This window comes from Hyla sarda, chromosome 5, assembly GCF_029499605.1.
Source record: "Hyla sarda isolate aHylSar1 chromosome 5, aHylSar1.hap1, whole genome shotgun sequence".
NCBI classification, from domain to species: domain Eukaryota; kingdom Metazoa; phylum Chordata; class Amphibia; order Anura; family Hylidae; genus Hyla; species Hyla sarda.
Window position 1 is genome coordinate 170,511,595 of NC_079193.1, and position 19,417 is coordinate 170,531,011.

The window sequence follows — 19,417 nt, forward strand, 5'->3', positions numbered from 1 at the left end:
GGCCATGCTGGGACTTGTAGTCTTGCAACAGCAGACAGATGGGAGTTGTGTGGCGCTGGCAGGTGAGAGGGGGGGTTGTAAATCACTGTAGTGTCCCGGTAGCGCAGTGAGGGTAGCGGGGAGAAAGTATGTCGGAGCCCGGGCGGCAGCAGCTTTTCCTGCTCCATGTTGGAGCTGGAGTAAATTTACTCAATTTTTATGGCCGTTGCGACAGTTTATTGCGCAACTGCGACTGTCTCAGTTAATAAATTCCTGACCACTGCAAGTCAAAACTGAAAACTTGCGTAAATTAAGCGGGAATTTTTTTTTTGACTTTCTAGCTCTTGCTAGGGAAAGTCGCACAATTTATAGGGTAGGCGCAATTGCGACAATTTTGCGCCAAAAATAGTCAGAAAAAAATGACTAAACCCCTTAGTAAATGCCCCCCTATATCCACAGCCATTCCTCTGTCAAGGCTTCTACTCACCTCTTCATAAAAGCAAATTAGATTGGTTTGACAACTTCTATCCTTAGTAAACCCTGCTGGCTATCACTTATAATACAATTATCCCCTATGTATTCCTGTATGTAATCCCTTATAAGTCCTTCAAACAATTTACCCACAATGCACGTTAAACTTACCGGTCTATAGTTTCCTGGGGAAGACCTAGAGCCCTTTTTGAAGATTGGCACCACATTCGCCTTGCGCCAGTCCCTTGGCACAATACCAGACACCAGAGAATCTCTAAATATCATGAACAGGGGTACAGATATTACTGAACTTACCTCTCTAAGAACTCTTGGGTGCAATCCATCTGGCCCTGGAGATTTGCTTACATTTATATCACTTAACTTACCTTGTACCATCTCTACATTAAGCCAGTTCAGTACATTACATGATGTGTTACCAGCACTGACCTGGCCAATGTCAGCTCCTTTTTTCATAGTGTATACAGAACTAAAGAACCCATTCAGTAGCTCCGCCTTCTCTTGATCGCCCGTGACAACCTCCCCATTATCATTATTAAGGGGTCCTACATGCTCTGTCCTTGTATTTTTTGCATTTATATATCTAAAAAAATATTTAGGATTAGTTTTGCTTTCTTTGGACACCTGTCTCTCGTTTTGAATTTTTGCTGTTTTTATTACATTTTTACAGATTTTAATTACATTTTTACAGATTTTAAAGGTATTCCACCACCTGCTGGTTCAAGTCCTGCTCTAGGTGCACCAGCTTCTGATGAGTTGCTTCACTATGTGGGTGAGGAAAGGTACTCATCAGCAACTGTAGACTCAGGCTGCTGCTGATGGAGCTGGTACTGCTCCTGCAACCTCACCCCTCCCCAGCAGCCATGACAGTGGAAGGTGAGCGCAGAGGGCCCCCCAAATCAGACCTGCGAGAGGATGGACGATGGTGCCGATAGGCATCGGCCAACTGACTATGTAGGATGTCTCTGTAGTAGGTAAGTTTGTCCTCCCTCTCAGTGGATGTAAAAAAGGCCCTCATTTTGTGCCGGAAGCGAAGGTCCAATAAGATGGAGAGACAGAAGTCATCCCGCTGCCGAATGGTGACAATTCGGCAGTCACTACGCTTGCATCGTGCCATTTGTGCAAGTGACTTGGAGGGACTACCTGCCTCCATCTCCACTGCATACTGCCAAGGTGTGTCTGGGTCCTCTGTCTTGTTTTCCTCATAAACCTCTAGCTCCTCTGGCTGCTCCTGCTCCTCCTCTCCTTTCAGATGACTAGAATAACCGCCCATTTTGCCAAACCTAAACTGTGCTCCACTGTGCCCCTCCTCCTCTTCCTCCTCCTCCTTGAGTTTAGCCCCCACAGGGCTCATGTGGCCATGAGATGTAGGCACCACTTCTCCAGTGCCCTGACCAGCCATCGTTCCCAAGGAAATAAAGCAGTGGAATTACGTCGCTCCTCCCGTAATCCTGGTGACTGACTAATAATGTGGCTTCCTCAAAGGGCCTGAGCAAACGGCAGGTGTCACGTATGAGCTGCCACTGGTTGACATTGAAGTTACACAGGGGAGTCCTAGCTTGGATCATCAAGAAACAGTGATGGCTTTTCTCTGTTCGTATTGTCGGTCCAACATATGGAGGGTGGAATTCCAATGTGTGGCAACGTCGCAAATCAGACTATGTTGGGGGATACCGTTTTGATGCTGCAGCTCAAAGACGGTATGCTTAGCGGTGTATGAGTGGCTACAGTGCATGCAAAGTTTCCTTTCCATTGTTAGGATGTCTTGCAAATGGGGGGAACACTTCAGTAACCGATTGACAACCAGATTGAACACGTGTGCCATGCAGGGCCAATGGCTCAGCATTCTTTGTCGCAACACAGACAAGATGTTCTTCCCATTGTCAGTCACCATGGTTCCCATTTCGAGTTTTAGTAGAGTAAGCCATGCTCTGATTTCTTTATGAATGACTTTTAGCAGTTTCTCCCCTGTGTGACTACATTCGTCAAGGCAAGCCATGTGAAGAACAGCGTGACACCGCTGTGCACACATGGTATGCTGAAGGGGCACTGAGACTTGTCCGTGCAGCGGAGGCTGAGGACTCGGTGGAGGATGAGGAGTTGCACACTGTCACAGGACCAATGGCCTGAGAGCGTGGAGGAGAAAGCGGCATGACCTGTCCAAGTTGGTGTTGTGGCTGTGCAGGAACCACATTCACCCAGTGGGCCGTAAAGGACATGTATTGTCCCTGACCATAGTTACAGCTCCAGAAAGCGGCGCTGCCGTGCACTTTGGTACACACCGACAGGCTCAAGGACTGGCCCACATTCTCTTTCACAAAATTGTGCAGGGCTGTTACTGCCTTCTTCGCAAAGAAATGATGGCTTGGGACTCTCCACCTCGGCTTGGCACAAGCCATCAGTTCTCTGAAAGGTGCAGAGCCCACCACTTGAAAAGGGAGGGACTGCAGCACCAGCAACTTGAACCAGAGCACATTCAGCTTCTGCGCCATTGGATGAGTGGGTGCATACTGTTGTCTCTTGGACATGGCTTCACCGATGGATTGTTGGCGGGATGACTGACAAAGTAGGAGGAGCATCTGGAGTGACAGAAGGAGGGTATGACACACAGCTACCTTCAGCTGAGGTGTTGGAGCCTTGGCTGGCTGAAACAGGGAGCGGTGTGCCACTGGATGATGCAGCAGGTTCTCCCAGGCCGTTTTATGGTGGCGCAGCATATGTTGACGCAGGGCCGTGGTGCCAACATTGAGACCCTAGCCACACTTCACATTCTGCCGACACATCTTGCATGTGGCCATGCTAACTTCCTCCGGATGCTTGATGAAAAACTGCCACACTGCCGAGTAGTTGATTTTCCCACCAACAGTCTGCACTAACTCACTGTTATTGCCACCATCTCCAGGAACCCCTGTTCCACTACCTCCCAGGAAGGTAGGCTGACGCGAAGCAGGTGGTCTCCCCCGGGCACGCTTGGCTCCAGAATATCCACTTCTGCCACCATGCTGACTGTCCAACCATGCTACCACCTTGCTGGCTCAGCTGCTGCCTCACGGGCAACCTGCAACCCTCTTCTCCTGATGATGATATAACCACTTGTGCACCCAGCTCCTAATTACAATCAACTTTATCATTATCAACAAGTGTCTGGACGTCACTGATGTCCTCCTCAGGTTCCTCAACAGTGTCTGCTTCAGGACCCTGAACGCTGGCAACACCGCCTCCCACGTCACTCTCCTCATTACTACTTGCCTGCCTAGCGGAGTAGGCAGCGGATGTCTCCTCCACTTCTTGGCTGAGCAGTAGCTGCTGACTGTCCTCTAGTAGATCGTCCTTACTGAATAGTGGAGCTGAACCCACAGCATAAGATACTTCTTTAGTGGAGGGAACAGCATAGGGAACAGCATGTCTGAGGAACCCACCGACTGTTGACTGGGGTATCAGATGTCAATTGTGATGAAGTGGATGACCGTGTTAACCAATCAATGAAAGCAGATGGGTTGCTGGTCAAGACACGACCGCTAGCTGATACCGGGAGATCAAGCCTCTCGCTGTCACTCCCGCTGCCACTCGCCCCTAGTCTACTGTGACTTCTGCCTGCGCCTGATGAATTTAGGCCTCTGCCATGTCCTGGCACTTCTCTGCCTGACATACTTAGTGCATATATCAGGGGAGTACAATACGCTTCACTACGCTTAAAATAGTATTTGTCTAGAACAGCAGCAGGTGTGTACGTTTGGCTGGCCTTTTACAGAAACTAGGCCCTTGAGAGTTTAACAGGTACAAAATAGTACACCACTTAGATGTACGTATGTGGTATGCACTTATGAGGGGAGAAAAATGCGCTACAGTACGCTTAAAAAAGTATTTGAGTACACCAGCCAGTAATTACTTTTGCCTGGACTTTCACAGTATATAAGCCCTTGAGAATTTAGCAGGTACAAAATAGTACACCACTTAAATGTAGGTATGTGGTATGCACTTATGAGAGCAGAAAAATGCGCTATAGTACACTTAAAAAAGTATTTGTGCACAACACCAGCAGTAGACATCAATGCTGCAGCACACAGTCGCTGTGTTCTACACCCAAAATTGCACTCTCACTCTCACTTCCTTCCCTATCAGTGTTTCTAGGCAGGATTTATGCTTGAGCTGAATCGCTTCTGTTCTTTTGTGCAACACACTGCTCTCTGTAAAAGAACGCTGTAGACAGTGACTGGGAGGTAAATTACTGCAGTAAGAATGCTTTTCTGTTAAAGACATACTGCTCTCTGTCCCTCTGTGCAACAGAACGCTGACTTGACTAGGAGGTGAATCGCTGCTGGAAAAAGCTTTTCTGTGTAACACACAGCACTGTATGTCCCTATATATCTCTCTGCAGTGTAAGTATGAAGTGACTGGCCGCAAGATGTCTGCCGATTATATAGGGCTGTGACATCACATGGGTGACTTGCATCCTGCATTCATGGTCATCCTGCCTACCCTTGTTCCTGCCTTCCCAGGATTCCTTGCCCCATGTCCTCACATGTGGATCCACCATTTTAGATGCCCTGGAGCCTAGACAGCACTAAATGGAGTTTAATGAAGTGATTCACGTGATAGGATTGGGGCAATAGTCACAATTGTTTCAAATCACATTTTTCCTGAAATTTGTAACAAATTCAGATTTGTAAGATTCGATTCGCTCATCTCTAATGCCCAACACATGTTTTGCAACAACAATTAGAGAGTACTACTAGATAGTTGAGTAAAACATGCATACAAGCAAAGCTATCTAATCATTTCGAAATACGGCTATTTATGCATATGATTTTGTGTTTAGGTATTTTGAGAGCACACATGTTTTATTCCTGTGGGAAGGAAGCATTAGTTATATGTGTAGGTGGTAAAACAGGTGAGCCTAATGTGTCTGGTCAGAATACTGTAAAAGTAGGACAGCAAGTCTCTTGAGGTTAGTTTTCATGGGTTTCCTAGAGAAAATGTCATTTTGTTCCAGCATTGCACGCAGTTCATGGATAATTAAAGCCTGTTATATACAATCAAGGATTATGTTTTTCATATAGAGCCACGTGAATACTACTGTGTATTTTAATATTATTTTCTAATATAATTAACCACTTAAGGATGCAGGGTTTTTTCGTTTTTGCACTTTCGTTTTTTCCGCCTTACTTTTAAAAATCATAATCCTTTAAATTTTGCACCTAAAAATCCAGATGATGGCTTATTTTTTGCACCACCAATTTTTCTTTGTAATGAAATCAGTCATTGTAACCAAAAATCTACGGTGAAACAAAAAAAAAAATTATTTTGCGACAAAATTGAAGAAAAAACACAAATATGTAAATTTCGGGGGCTTCCAATTGTACGCAGTACATTTTTCCGTGAAAATGACACCTTCTCTTTATTCTGTAGGTCCATACGATTAAAATGATACCCTACTTATATAGGATTGATTTTGTCTTACTTTTGGAAAAAATCATAACTACATGCATGAAAATTAATATGTTTAAAATTGTCATTTCTGACCCCCTATAACTTTTTATTTTTATGTGTACGGGGCGGTATGAGGGCTCTTTTTTTGTGCCGTGATCTGAAGTTGTTAGCGGTACCATTTTTGTATCGATCAGACTTTTTGATCGCTTTTTAATTATTTTTTTTCTTGATATAAAAAGTGACCAAAAATAAGCTATTTTGGACTTTGGAATTTTTTTGCGCATACACCATTGACTGTGCAGTTTAATTAATGATATATTTTTATAGTTCGGACATTTACGCACGTGGAGATACCACATATGTTTATTTTTACTATGGTTAAATATTTGGGAAAAGGGGGATGATTTAAACTTTTAATAAGGAAGGGGTTAATGTGTGTGTTTGTGTTTTAACCCCTTAAGGACCGGGGGGGTTTCCGTTTTTGCATTTTCGTTTTTTGCTCCTTGCCTTTAAAAAATCATAACTCTTTCATTTTTGCACCTAAAAATCCATATGATTGCTTATTTTTTGCGCCACCAATTCTACAGTCATTTTGCCCAAAAATATACGGTGAAACGGAAAAAAATATCATTGTGCGACAAAATTGAAAAAAAAAACGCTGTTTTGTAACTTTTGGGGGCTTCCGTTTCCACGTAGTACATTTTTCGGTAAAAATTACCCCTTATATTTATTCTGTAGGTTCTTAAAATGATACACTACTTATATAGGTTTGATTTTGTCGTACTTCTGGAAAAAATCATAACTACATGCAGGAAAATTAATACGTTTAAAATTGTCATCTTCTGACCCCTATAAGTTTTTTATTTTTCTGTGTATGGGGAGGTATGAGGGCTCATTTTTTGAGCCGTGATCTGAAGTTTTTAATGGTATCATTTTTGCATTGATAGGACTTATTGATCGCTTTTTATTCATTTTTAAATTATATAAAAAGTGACCAAAAATGCACTATTTTGGACTTTGGAATTTTTTTGCGCGTACGCCATTGACCGAGCAGTTTAACCCCTTAAGGACTCAGCCCATTTTGGCCTTAAGGACTCAGACAATTTAATTTTTACGTTTTCATTTTTTCCTCCTCGCCTTCTAAAAATCATAACTCTTTTATATTTTCATCCACAGACTAGTATGAGGGCTTGTTTTTTGCGCGACCAGTTGTCCTTTGTAATGACATCACTCATTATATCATAAAATGTATGGCGCAACCAAAAAACACTATTTTTGTGGGGAAATTAAAACGAAAAACGCAATTTTGCTAATTTTGGAAGGTTTTGTTTTCACGCCGTACAATTTATGGTAAAAATGACATGTGTTCTTTATTCTGAGGGTCAATACGATTAAAATGATACACATTATTATATACTTTTATATTATTGTTGCGCTTAAAAAAAATCACAAACTTTTTAACCAAATTAGTACGTTTATAATCCCTTTATTTTGATGACCTATAACTTTTTTATTTTTCCGTATAAGCGGCGGTATGGGGGCTCATTTTTTGCGCCATGATCTGTACTTTTTTTTGATACCACAATTGTATATAAAAAACTTTTAATACATTTTTTATAATTTTTTTTTATATAAAATGTATTAAAAAAGTAGGAATTTTGGACTTTTTAAATTTTTTTTCATTCACGCCGTTCACCGTACGGGATCATTAACATTTTATTTTAATAGTTCGGACATTTACGCACGCGTCGATACCAAATATGTCTATAAAAAATGTTTTTTACGCTTTTTGGGGGTAAAATAGGAAAAAACGGACGTTTTATTTTTTTATTGGGGGAGGGGATTTTTCACTTTTTTTTACTTTTACTTTTACATTTTTTTACATTTTTTTTTACACTTGAATAGTCCCCATAGGGGACTATTCATAGCAATACCATGATTGCTAATACTGATCTGTTCTATGTATAGGACATAGAACAGATCAGTATTATCGGTCATCTCCTGCTCTGGTCTGCTCGATCACAGACCAGAGCAGGAGACGCCGGGAGCCGCACGGAGGAAGGTGAGGGGACCTCCGTGCGGCGTTATGAATGATCGGATCCCCGCAGCAGCGCTGCGGGCGATCCGATCGTTCATTTTAATCGCGAACTGCCGCAGATGCCGGGATCTGTATTGATCCCGGCACCTGAGGGGTTAATGGCGGACGCCCGCGAGATCGCGGGCGTCGTCCATTGCCGGCGGGTCCCTGGCTGCGATCAGCAGCCGGGATCAGCCGCGCATGACACGGGCATCGCTCCGATGCCCGCGGTTATGCTTAGGACGTAAATGTACGTCCTGGTGCGTTAAGTAACACCTCACCAGGACGTAAATTTACGTCCTGCGTCCTTAAGGGGTTAATTAATGATATATTTTTATAATTCGGACATTTCCGCATGCGGTGATACCATATATGTTTATTTTTATTTACACTGTGTTTTTTTTTATGGGAAAAGGGGGGTGATTCAAACTTTTAATAGGGGAGGGGTTAAATGATATTCATTCACTTTTTTTTTCAGTGTTATAGGTCCTATAGGGACCTATAACACTGCACACTCTGATCTTTATCATTGATCACTGGTTACTCATAGGAAACCAGTGATCGATGATTCTGCCGCTTGACTGCTCATGCCTGGATCTCACAGCGAGGAGGCAGGTAGGGGCCCTCCCGCTGTCCTGTAAGCTGTTCGGGATGCCTCGATTTCGCCGCGGCTATCCTGAACAGCCCACTGAGTTAATCGGCACTTTTTACTTTCGCTTTTAGCCACGCGGCTCAGCTCTAAGCGCGCGGCTAAAGGGTTAATAGCGCGCGGCGCCGTGATCGGCGCTGCGCGCTATTAGCGGCGGGTCCCGGCTTCACTATGATGCCGGGCCCGCCGTGATATGATGCGGGGTTACTGTGTAACCCCGCGTTATATCACGGGAGCAGGACCAAGGACGTACCGGTACGTCCTTGATCCTTAAGGGGTTAAACTTTTTATTTTTTTATATTTTTTTTTTACACTTTTAGTCCCCTTAGGGGACTTTTAGGAGGAATCATTAGATTCCTTATTCAGATCAATGCGGTTTCATAGAACCACATTGATGTGTGCTCTGCGCTCAATTGATAAAGCCTTTCCTGCCAGGATTTATCATTCTCAGCGCAGAAGCCAACATAGGAGGAGAGGTAAGCCCTCTGGCTACCTCAGAAGTGGATGGCCCCCCTGCAATCGCGCTGTGGGGGGGCGATCCACCCCACTGGACCACCAGAGAGCATTTAAATGTCCTTTTAGACGCCACTATCCACTTTGACAGCAGCGATCTAAAGGGTTAATAGCCGGCCACGGCAATCGCTGCATGTGGGCTATTAACGCCAGCCCCCAGCTACAGGAATCAGCTGGGGGCTTGCCGGGCTCGAGTCAGGAGCCAGCCTCCTACAACGGTTGCCGTCTCAGGACGAGCTGGCTCGTCCTTAGTCGGCAACCGGTTAAAGAATGTTTCTTGTTTTTATTAATTGTTGCTCTATATTTATATCACTGTTATTATAAATAAATATATAATACAAACATATTAGAGTTTGAAGATGTTGAAAATCGTTCCTAGAGGAATAATCTGCAATTATGGTGGCTACTCTTCTAGAATTCTGCTGGGGTGACAGAAGTCAAGCTACCATCAACATTTGAAACTATTTATACGGTCATAATTGGAAATCACAATGGACTGGTGTTTATAACAGCCTGGTTACTCTCTGAGGCCTGCCCTATAATTGACCGTTGATGTGTACCATTAATCCTTTAGATGCCGTGAATAGGGATGAGCAAATCGAATCTGACGAATCCAAATTCGTTATGAATTTAAGGAAAAATTTGCTTAGCAACGAATCCGAATATCACCATGATTCGATTGCACAAATCGATTCATTAAACTCCATTTAGTGCGGTCCAGGCTCCAGGGCATCTAAGACGATGGCTCCACAGGTCAGGACATGGGGCAACGGATGCTGGGAAGGTGGGAACAAGGGTAGGCGGGATGACCCTGAATCACATTCAGCCTATCAGCAGCCAGCCACCCCTGTGATGTCACAGCCCTATATAAGCCATCTTGCGGCCACTCACAACAGTGTTCTATTGCAAACAGAGGGACAGAGAGCAGTGTATGTTGCACAGAAAAGCATTTTTTACAGCAGTAATTCAACTTAAGTCCAAATCCAGCCTAGAAGCACTGATAGGGAAGGGAGAGAGATTGGGAGAGAAAGTGAAATTGTGAGTGTATTACAGCAGCGATTCACCTCAAGCCCAAATTCAGCCTAGAAGCACTGAAAGGGAAGGGAGAGGTGTAAAAAAGGCTATTTTGGGTGTAGTACACAGCGACTGTGTGCTGCAGCACTGGTATGTACAACAACTGAAAAGCTAATAGTAGTCAGCCAGTTAGGGTGAGCAGAGCACTAGAAGCCACAATCACCTGCTATTAGTGCCTAATACTGGTTGAGTAGCAGAGCGTATTGTCCTCTATTTAGTGTAACCTGTGCGAACATAGGTGTTGTACCATTTTGTGCCTGTTATAATCCTAAAGGCCTAGTTACTGTGAAAGGCCAGACAAAAGTACACACCTGCTGGTGTCGTAGACAAATACTATTTTAAAGCGTATTGGAGCGCATTGTACTCCCCTCATAAGTACACACCACCAAGTATTGATGTGATGCAAAGGTGGAAGGAAACAACGTATGGTCCATTGTAGCCGTTGGGGGTAAAAACTTCCCCTGTAAAGCACTTCTCTCGCATTATTAATTCCATTCTTGGCAAGTGTTACTCGCCCTAAAAAGGGCGGCCCCACACAGGAACCTCTCCCTATTTCCACCTAAAAACCCTGGGAAATGGCAGTGTTTGTAGGTGAAAATAGAGAGAGGTTCCTGTGTGGGGCTGTCCTTTTAAGGGAAAATAACACTTGCCAAGAAGGGAATTAATAATGCGAGAGTAGGGCCTTACAGGAGAAGTTTTTACCCCCACTGGTTACAATGAACTATACATTGTTCCCTTCCACCTGTTAGAGGTCTTTACATCACATCAATACTTGGTGGTGTAGGTGGCACATGGTGTTTTTTGCACACCTTTCCTTTTGGTTTTATTTAAAAAAAAATTTGGGTACATATATTTTATCCTAAGAATATTATTAAAAGTTACGTTTTACGTAATGCATATCCTCAATTCTTACTTGTGCACACTAATGCTTTTACAAAAGAGACCACTGCTGATGCCACCTCCAGGCTGTCTCATTCTGACACCATATGTTCTCCTCATGCTGATGCCAGCTCCTGGCTGTCTCATACTGCCACATATGTTCTCCTCATGCTGCTGTCACCTCCAGGCTGTCTCATTCTGCCACCATATGTTCTCCTCCTGCTGCTACCACCTCCAGGCTGTCTCATTCTGCCACTATATGGTCTCCTCATGCTTCCGCCACCTCCAGGCTGTGTCATTCAGCCACTATATGGTCTCCTCATGCTGCCGCCAACTCCAGGCTGTGTCATTCAGCCACTATATGGTCTCTTCTTGCTTCCACCAACTCTAGGCTGTGTCATTTAGTCACTATATGGTCTCCTCATGCTTCCGCCACCTCCAGGCTGTATCACTGTACTGCCATGTGGTCTCCTCATGCTGCTGGCACATTAAATACAACTTTTTAGGTTGGTGTATTTGAAATCTTCAATTTAAATGTTAAAAAATATATTTAATCCTTTCAATTGTGAGGCCCTATAGTCTCGAAAGGCTGATGCCATCGCCAGGCTAAGCCATTCAGCAAATATATGGTCTCCTCGTGCTGCCACCACCTCCACGCTGTGTCATTCAACCACTATATGGTCTCTGATGCCACCTCCAGGCTCTGTCATTGTGCCACTCTGCGGCAGTGATTCTAATAGCGGCGCCTGTAATCTGCATGTCATACTGAATAACAGTATTATTTCACTAACACAGCACACTTCCTATGCGTGTTAGGGCAAGGCAAAGTGCTCTACACCCCTATTGAGGCAAATCTTTGATGTAAACTGGACTCTCCCACCTTTGAAAATATCATGTAAAGCAGACAATATACGTGGACACGCCCACTTTTACAAAACTGACGTGAATAGTGTAAACCGCGGCCAAAGCTCTTTGAAAATGGTAAGTGAGTTATTACACCTTGTTCACACTGGTGTGGTGCTGGGCGGCGTCCGTTGCTGCCGTGGCGCTGTGTCTGCGGGCGGGTGCGGCCCATAGACTGGTTTGAGTGGTATTGGGGCCGCTCTGCCAGTGGGTCGTTCCCCCCCGTGGGCATTGGTGTCGCGGCGGTGGTCGCCGCCCAGTGCTGCGCAATTTTATGCTAGGGACGTTAGGGACCCACTCTGAATAGGTGGCCTTGACGTGGCGAGTGGGCTTGTACTTTTTGATCAAAAATGTATTCTAACAACCTGTTAGTTTTTGATATTATGCTGAGAAGCAATCAGATCATTATACAAGATTGTAGATGTGCACCATGTCTGTTTTCTACCCGAATTCACTTTGAAAATGTGGTCGATACTTTTCGCGACAAAATTTTTGTGCAAAATTGTTCGTTTTTTTGGCACAATATTCTTTTAGAATCTCCCCCATTGTGTTAATGCGAAAATAATGACTTTTGATGCAAGGTTGAATAGATTCAATAGGCATTTTTACCCATTGTCATCTAGGGTATTTTTTACTTGTCAAAACTGTCAAACACAAAGATATACCTTTCTATTTGTCCTCTATGGCATTGCTTATTGTAAGGCTAAGATTTCAGTCTAAGGCTAGGTTTTAACACAGGTTTTTTTTGTGTGTTTTTTGGAAAACTGCCACTGCAGTGTTTAAGCCAAAGCCAGAAATGTATTCAAATGGAATAGGAAATATAAAGGTAGGACTTATGCTTTTACTTCCTACTGGATCTGCTTTTGACTTTGGCTCACAAATTGCATAGGCAGCTTTTTTCAAAAAAGCAACAGAAAAAGACCTGTGTTGAAACCTAGCCTAAATTTTATTATTTGACCCCTGCTGGGGACCCATATAGAAGACACATATGTTTTAGATTTATCTGTTACAAAAACAGTTTTTTCTTAGTGTAGACCACATGAAAAACATGCTGTAAATACACTGTTAGGCTATGTTCACACAGCAATGTCAGCACAGAAAATCTCAGTGCGGACATTGTCCCTGACAACGAAGTGCCAACATAACATGCTGGGTATGCGCTCATACATGTCTCATACACGGCAATGCATTTATGTGCAGAGTCTGCAGAAAGAATATACTTGTCTATTCTTTTTGCGGACACAGGAATTTGAATTTCCGTGCCAGATGTTTCCGGGGCAGAAATTCTGCTATGAGAACAGTGCAGCACAATCCCATTAAAATCAATGGGCCTCTGCTGCTGCTGCAGAATTCCACATGGAAGGTCTGCCGTGTGAACATAGCCTCAGTCTTTCATTTTAAATTACAACATTTATATGGTTTTACATATTATTTATTCTACAAAATTGTAAAATAATACACATGACTCCATGTATCCAAAACCATATTTGACATTACAATTAAATTGTTTTTACATGCAGGAATTGTCTAGTGCCCATACAAAACAACTTTAATTTTTTTTTTTGTATTTGGCTGTTTTATTTTAACAAAATGGTTGAGTTTAACTATTAACCTGTTGATGACCAAGGACGTGAACTGTGTATGGCGCGGGCTCCCGGCTTTAGCCCGCACCATACCGGCCGCCCCCCCCCCCCGCTTATTCCTGTAGCTGGGGGCTGCTGTTAATAGCAGACATGTGGCCAGCTATTAACCCTTTAGATCACCACCGTCAAAGCTGACAGGGGTGCCTAAAGGACCTTTGAGCCCTCCCTGGTGGTCCAGTGGGGTGGATCACCCCCCCCCCCACACACACACACACACCGCGGTCGTGCAGGGTCAATCCACTTCCGAGCTAGCCAGAGGGCTAACCTCTCCTCCAGCACTGGTCCCAGCTCTGTAATTGATAAAGCCTGGCTGAACCAGGCTTTATCAATCAAGCGAAGAGCACACAGATCAATGTAGTTCTATGGAGCTACATTGATCTGTATGAGGAATCTAATGATTCCTCCTAAAAACCCTTTTAAAAAAAAGGTTAATAAAAGTAAAAAAAAAAAACACCCACTAACTCCTTCCATATTAAAAGTTTAAATCACCCCCTTTTCCCAAATTTCATATAAAAAAATATATAAACATAATAAAAATAAACATATGTGATCTCTCCACCTCTGTAAATGTCCAAACTATAAAAATATAATGTTAATTAAACCTCACGGTCAATGGTGTTTATGTGAAAAAAAATGTCAAAGTCAAAAATTGCATATTTTTGGTCACTTTGTATACCCTAAAAAATGTATAAAAAAAAGTCCCATGAAAACAACAATGGTACCAATAAAAAATACAGATCGTGGAGCAAAAAAGGATTCCTCCCACATCCCTGTATATGGAAAAATTAAAAAGTTATAGTTATAGTTATAGTTAAAACAAAATCAAACCTATATAAGTTGGGAACAGAATAAAGATAAGGTGTCATTTTTATCAAAAAGTGCTTTGCGTAGAATTGAAAGCCCCCAAAAGTTACAAAATGCAGTTTTTTTTTATACTTTTTTTCAATTTAGACCCACAAATAGTTTTTTTCTCTGGTTTCACTGTAGATTTTGGGGTGAAATTATTTATGTCATTACAAAGTAAAATTGGTGGTGCATAAAAGAAGCCTTCATATGGGTCTGTAGGTGGAAAATTGATATTGTTATGATTTTTAGTATGTGAGGAGGGAAAAACTAAAGTGCAAAAATAAAAAAAAACATGTGGTCCTTAACCCCATAAGGACTCAGCCCATTTTGGCCTTAAGCACTCACACAATTTTATTTTTACATTTTCGTTTTTTCCTACTTGCCTTCAAATAATCCTAACTCTTTTATATTTTCATCCACAGCACATATTTGTGTGGGGAAATTAAAAAGAAACCGCAATTTTACAAATTTTGGAAGGGTTCGATTTCACGCCATACAATTTACGGTAAAAATTACATGGGTTCTTCATTCTTTGGGTCAATCCAATTAAAATGATACCCAAGATTACATACTTTTCTATTACTTTTGTGCTTGAAAAAATCACAAACTTTTTAACAAAATTAGCATGTTTAAAATCCCCCTATTTTGAAAACCTATAACTTTTTCATTTTTCTGTATAAGCGGCGGTATGAGGGCTAATTTTTTGCGCCGTGATCTGTACTTTTTATTGATACAATATTTGCATATATAAAACTTTTACTACATTTTTTCCTTTTTTTTTTTTTTTACGTTCACCGTACAGTATCATTACCATTTTTTAATAGTTCGGATATTTACACACGCAGCGATACCAAATATGTTTATTAAAATTTTTATTTATTCATTTATTTATTTTTTTACACTTTTTGTGGGAGAAATAGGGAAAATGGGACAATTTACATTTTTATTGGGGGAGGGGATTTTTCAAATTTAGTTTAACTTTTTTTTTTTTTTACTTTTTTTTTAAAACTTTAATAGTGCCCATTCAATTGCTAATACTGTTCAGTGCTATGCATCGGGATAGCACTGATCAGTGTTATCAGTGATCCTCTGCTCTGGTATGCTTGATCTCAGACCAGAGCAGAAGACCAGTGAAAGGCAGCGGAGGCAGGTGAGGGGACCTCCGTCTGCCGCCGCTTTGGATGATCAGATCTCCATTTTAGTGACCGCAGTGCTGCAGATGCCGTGATCTGTATTCATCACAGCATCTGAGGGGTTAATGGCAGACATCCGCACGATCGCGGATTTTGGCCATTACCGGTGGGTCCCTGGCTGCCATCAGCACCTGGGACCTGCCGCGCATGACCCGAGCATCACTTCAATGCTCGAGGTAATGTATAAGACGTAAATGTACGTCCTGGTGTGTTAATTACCACCACACCAGGATGTACATGTAAGGGGTTAAGGGGTTAACAGATAAAAAGTATAAATATAGAAGATTAAGTGCGTAAGAAAATCACATGGTCATGGCCATGTTTCTTCTGCTCAAATATTTCTGTTTTACTTGTATCTTAGGACAGATATGTGTTGAGCCCAGGCATGCTTATATTTATTTACTGATGATGTTCCAGTTTTTGTTATCTTCCCTTCAAACATCCCTATCCTCCCTAGTTCTTTTGCTTAGTTTCTTTTCTACCTCCTGAATCCTTTAATGGTCAAAGTACTTTGTATACTAGTTACTTTTCATGAGGAGACTTAAAATAAATTACATTATTCCATACCATATTTTCAACATTTTAGTTAAAGTATATAAATTTACATACCTGCCAGACCAAGAATTCTGTTCTACCCTCAGAAGTAGTAGATAGATATACACTCAAAAATACTGTATGCGAAGATGAAGTCAAAATACTGGTGATTACTGCATCCCGCATGCTGAATGGAAGCATGGTGTAGACCACAAATATAATAAACAAGAAAAATGAGACCTGTGCATAAAAAGAAATGAATTACAATAAAACAATACAAATATAAATAACATTAAGTGTAGTAGTAATCATTTTCAATGGAAAAAATATAGAACACTCATTATCACCAAAAATAATGCACCTTGATAGAAATGTCAAATTGCTGCAAAACAATCTATGCCGTTATGTCCCAGGCAGATGCGTAAATGATAACACATGTGGTCTGATTAGACAATGGGTCTTGCCACTAGAGGGAGTAAAAGTACTTCCCCTTCTGCTGCACTTAAAAGGTTCTTAGAGGCTACCTTTGGGTGGTGGACCTCTAAGTAAGAGATTGTTGAGTGCTAGACATGCCTTTATGAAAATTGTTAGACTTTAAGAAGGGGTGCCTAATTGGCCTGTAAGAAGCAGGATGATCATTTCAATGAGTTGCCTTCCATCTAGACTATTCTGACTAACCTGGTAGGAGGAGTCAGAATCAGTGGTTACTTGAGAACATGCATGCATGGTGAAAAGGATTTGGATGGTTCAGAGAGATCACCAGTAGAAAGGATGAAATGATTCTCAGACAAGCATGAGCAGCTCCCACAGTTTTTCTGTCCATCATCTAGACATAGGTGGCACCTTCAATACAAACCAGTCTCTGCCTGGATCATTTCAAAGCACTTAGCAGAGGTAAATTTAGTGTAACAGTGTACATTATGTTACCTGTCATTGAGAGATAGTCATCGTCACTTTAATTTGCAGTAGTGTAAGGAATAAGAAACCTAGATTGCTATGGACTGCAACTCTATAATCTATCAAGAAATCTAGATTCTGAGTGGGATCTTACAACAGTTGGGTGCGAGCTTGAAGGCCTTGGGGTGAGTGCTTAAACCCTGCCTTTGCTGTGAGTGACACACTGCCCCAACTGCTGGTGTGGTGATCTGTGGAGCCATCACATGCGACAGTCAGTCATCAGCCTACAAGTGTGCAAAATCTACAGGTCCATCTGTAACATCTGTGGGCAAATGTGCCGCAGAATACTTTACAGAACCTGTATGCCTCCATGCCTAACTATATCTAATCTTGTATACTGGTTAGAGGCAGCCCAGTGGGTATTAGTTCCTACTTTTAATTGTACAGTTTTCCCCAGGCTTATTTCTTTTTTACTTTAACTTTGTATTTACTTACATATATCAACATTACATTCTAACATATAACGTTTCATTTAAAGTCTCACACTATTTCCTCTCTCCCTGGAGTTAGATATAATGTTACGCGTGCATAAATTCCCTTTTCAGACATCAACTTGAGTAAAACTAACGAGTACATGCAGAGATTAGGAAATAGTTATTTAAAAGAAAATTAGTAGTCAGTAAAAGCTACAATGGTATCTTATCGTGCAGTGTATTCAGACTAGAATTTTTTTTATAAGAAAGGCATAGAATAAAAGCATCTCATAATTATATAACCATCCCGACCAGAATGCGCGCAAAAAAAACCTTCACTCGTGTCCATGACCCTTGGCCTGGGACAGCATTTACATTATAATGACACAAGTTGAGGACTTAAAGGGGTACTCCGGTGGAATTTTTTTTTTTTTTATCAACTGGTGCTAGAAAGTTAAACAGATTTGTAAATTACTTCTATTAAAAAATCTTTACCCTTCCAGTACTTTTTAGCAGCTGTATGCTACAGAGGAAATTCCTTTCTTTTTTAAATGTATTTTTTGTCTTGTCCACAGTGCTCTCTTCTGACACCTGATGCCTGTATCAGGAACTGCCCAGAGCAGCATAGGTTTGCTATGGGGATTTTCTCCTGCTCTGGACAGTTCCTGATACGGATTTATTAATTATTAAAGGAGAGAACATTCATCATCCTTAAAAAGGTTCAAAAATTCCATGCTGCGTTTTTTTCACAGGTAATAAAGAAAATGTGATCTACATGTTGAAATGCCCGTGTTGGTAAAAATTACATTGTTCAAACTAGTAGAAAAATTAAATTAAGAATAGCAGAACATAAAAATCATATCAGGAAAGCGTTACCAACTAAAACAGTAGGAAAATCTACTAAATATAGCAAGACAACAGTAGCGAGACACTTCTTAGAAGCAAACCATAATTATGGACATTTATCAAGAGGTTTAGTCATGTTTTCTTTACTATAATTGTCGCAAAATTGTCGCAACTGCGACTACGTGATTTTTCGTGCAACATTTTGACTGGAAAGCGAGAAAAGCAAGTTTTCCAAAAATTTACTACGTAGTAATAATTTTAAAATGGACTTCGGGTAGTCAGGTATTTATTAACTGCGACAGTCGCAACTGCGCAAAAAAAGTCGCAACAGGGTTAAAAATTTACTAAATTTACTCCAGCTCAAACATGGAGCAGAAAAAGCTACTACCAAAGTAAAAAAGGAAAAATTGCTTACGTGAAAGAAAATTATCAACAGGCTCAAACCAGTTGATAAATAAGTCACATATAAGCAAAAAAAAAGTAAGGAAAAATTTACTAAAAAAAGGAATACATAAGCAAACATTGATAAATGTCCCTCAATGTGAATGAACTACATTGGCAAATTTTAGAACAAGTTCATACAGAGACGAATGACACTCAGAACCGCAAGCATCTCTTGCAAAGGGAAGCTTATTGGATTACTTATATGGAAACGACTTCCCCATCAGGCTTAAATGAAGTCTGTAGTTATAAAGCCTTTTTGTAAAGAGATAATATGTAATATCCATAGGTTAGATTGATCTCACATATAGCATATCATTTTAATGACCAGTATGTCCTATTGGATAACATACACATAGTGAAAAAATGTTTCCCTGTTACCTGACATTAATTGATTGCGAATATCAGGTGTGAGATTCCTACATCTTCCCTTGGATATTCAGGATCTAGTACGCATGAGTACGTCGTGTCATGACCCTGATGGCTCCCAGCTAGTGCTTTAAGACCTCTGCTAGACTGGATGTGTGCAGACATCCTATCTGTTAAAGGGT

General features: G+C 41.5%; 1 protein-coding gene across 2 annotated transcripts in view; it reads right to left on the bottom strand.

Annotated features, from left to right (window-relative positions):
- The window catches only part of ADCY2 (adenylate cyclase 2), a 532,901-nt gene that overhangs the window by 299,165 nt on the left and 214,319 nt on the right, over positions 1-19,417 (bottom strand). For both annotated transcript variants that reach the window (XM_056520731.1, XM_056520730.1), the window contains exon 3: positions 16,285-16,449. In XM_056520731.1, coding sequence (XP_056376706.1) covers positions 16,285-16,449 — 165 coding nt within the window. The remainder of the gene's footprint in view (positions 1-16,284; positions 16,450-19,417) is intronic.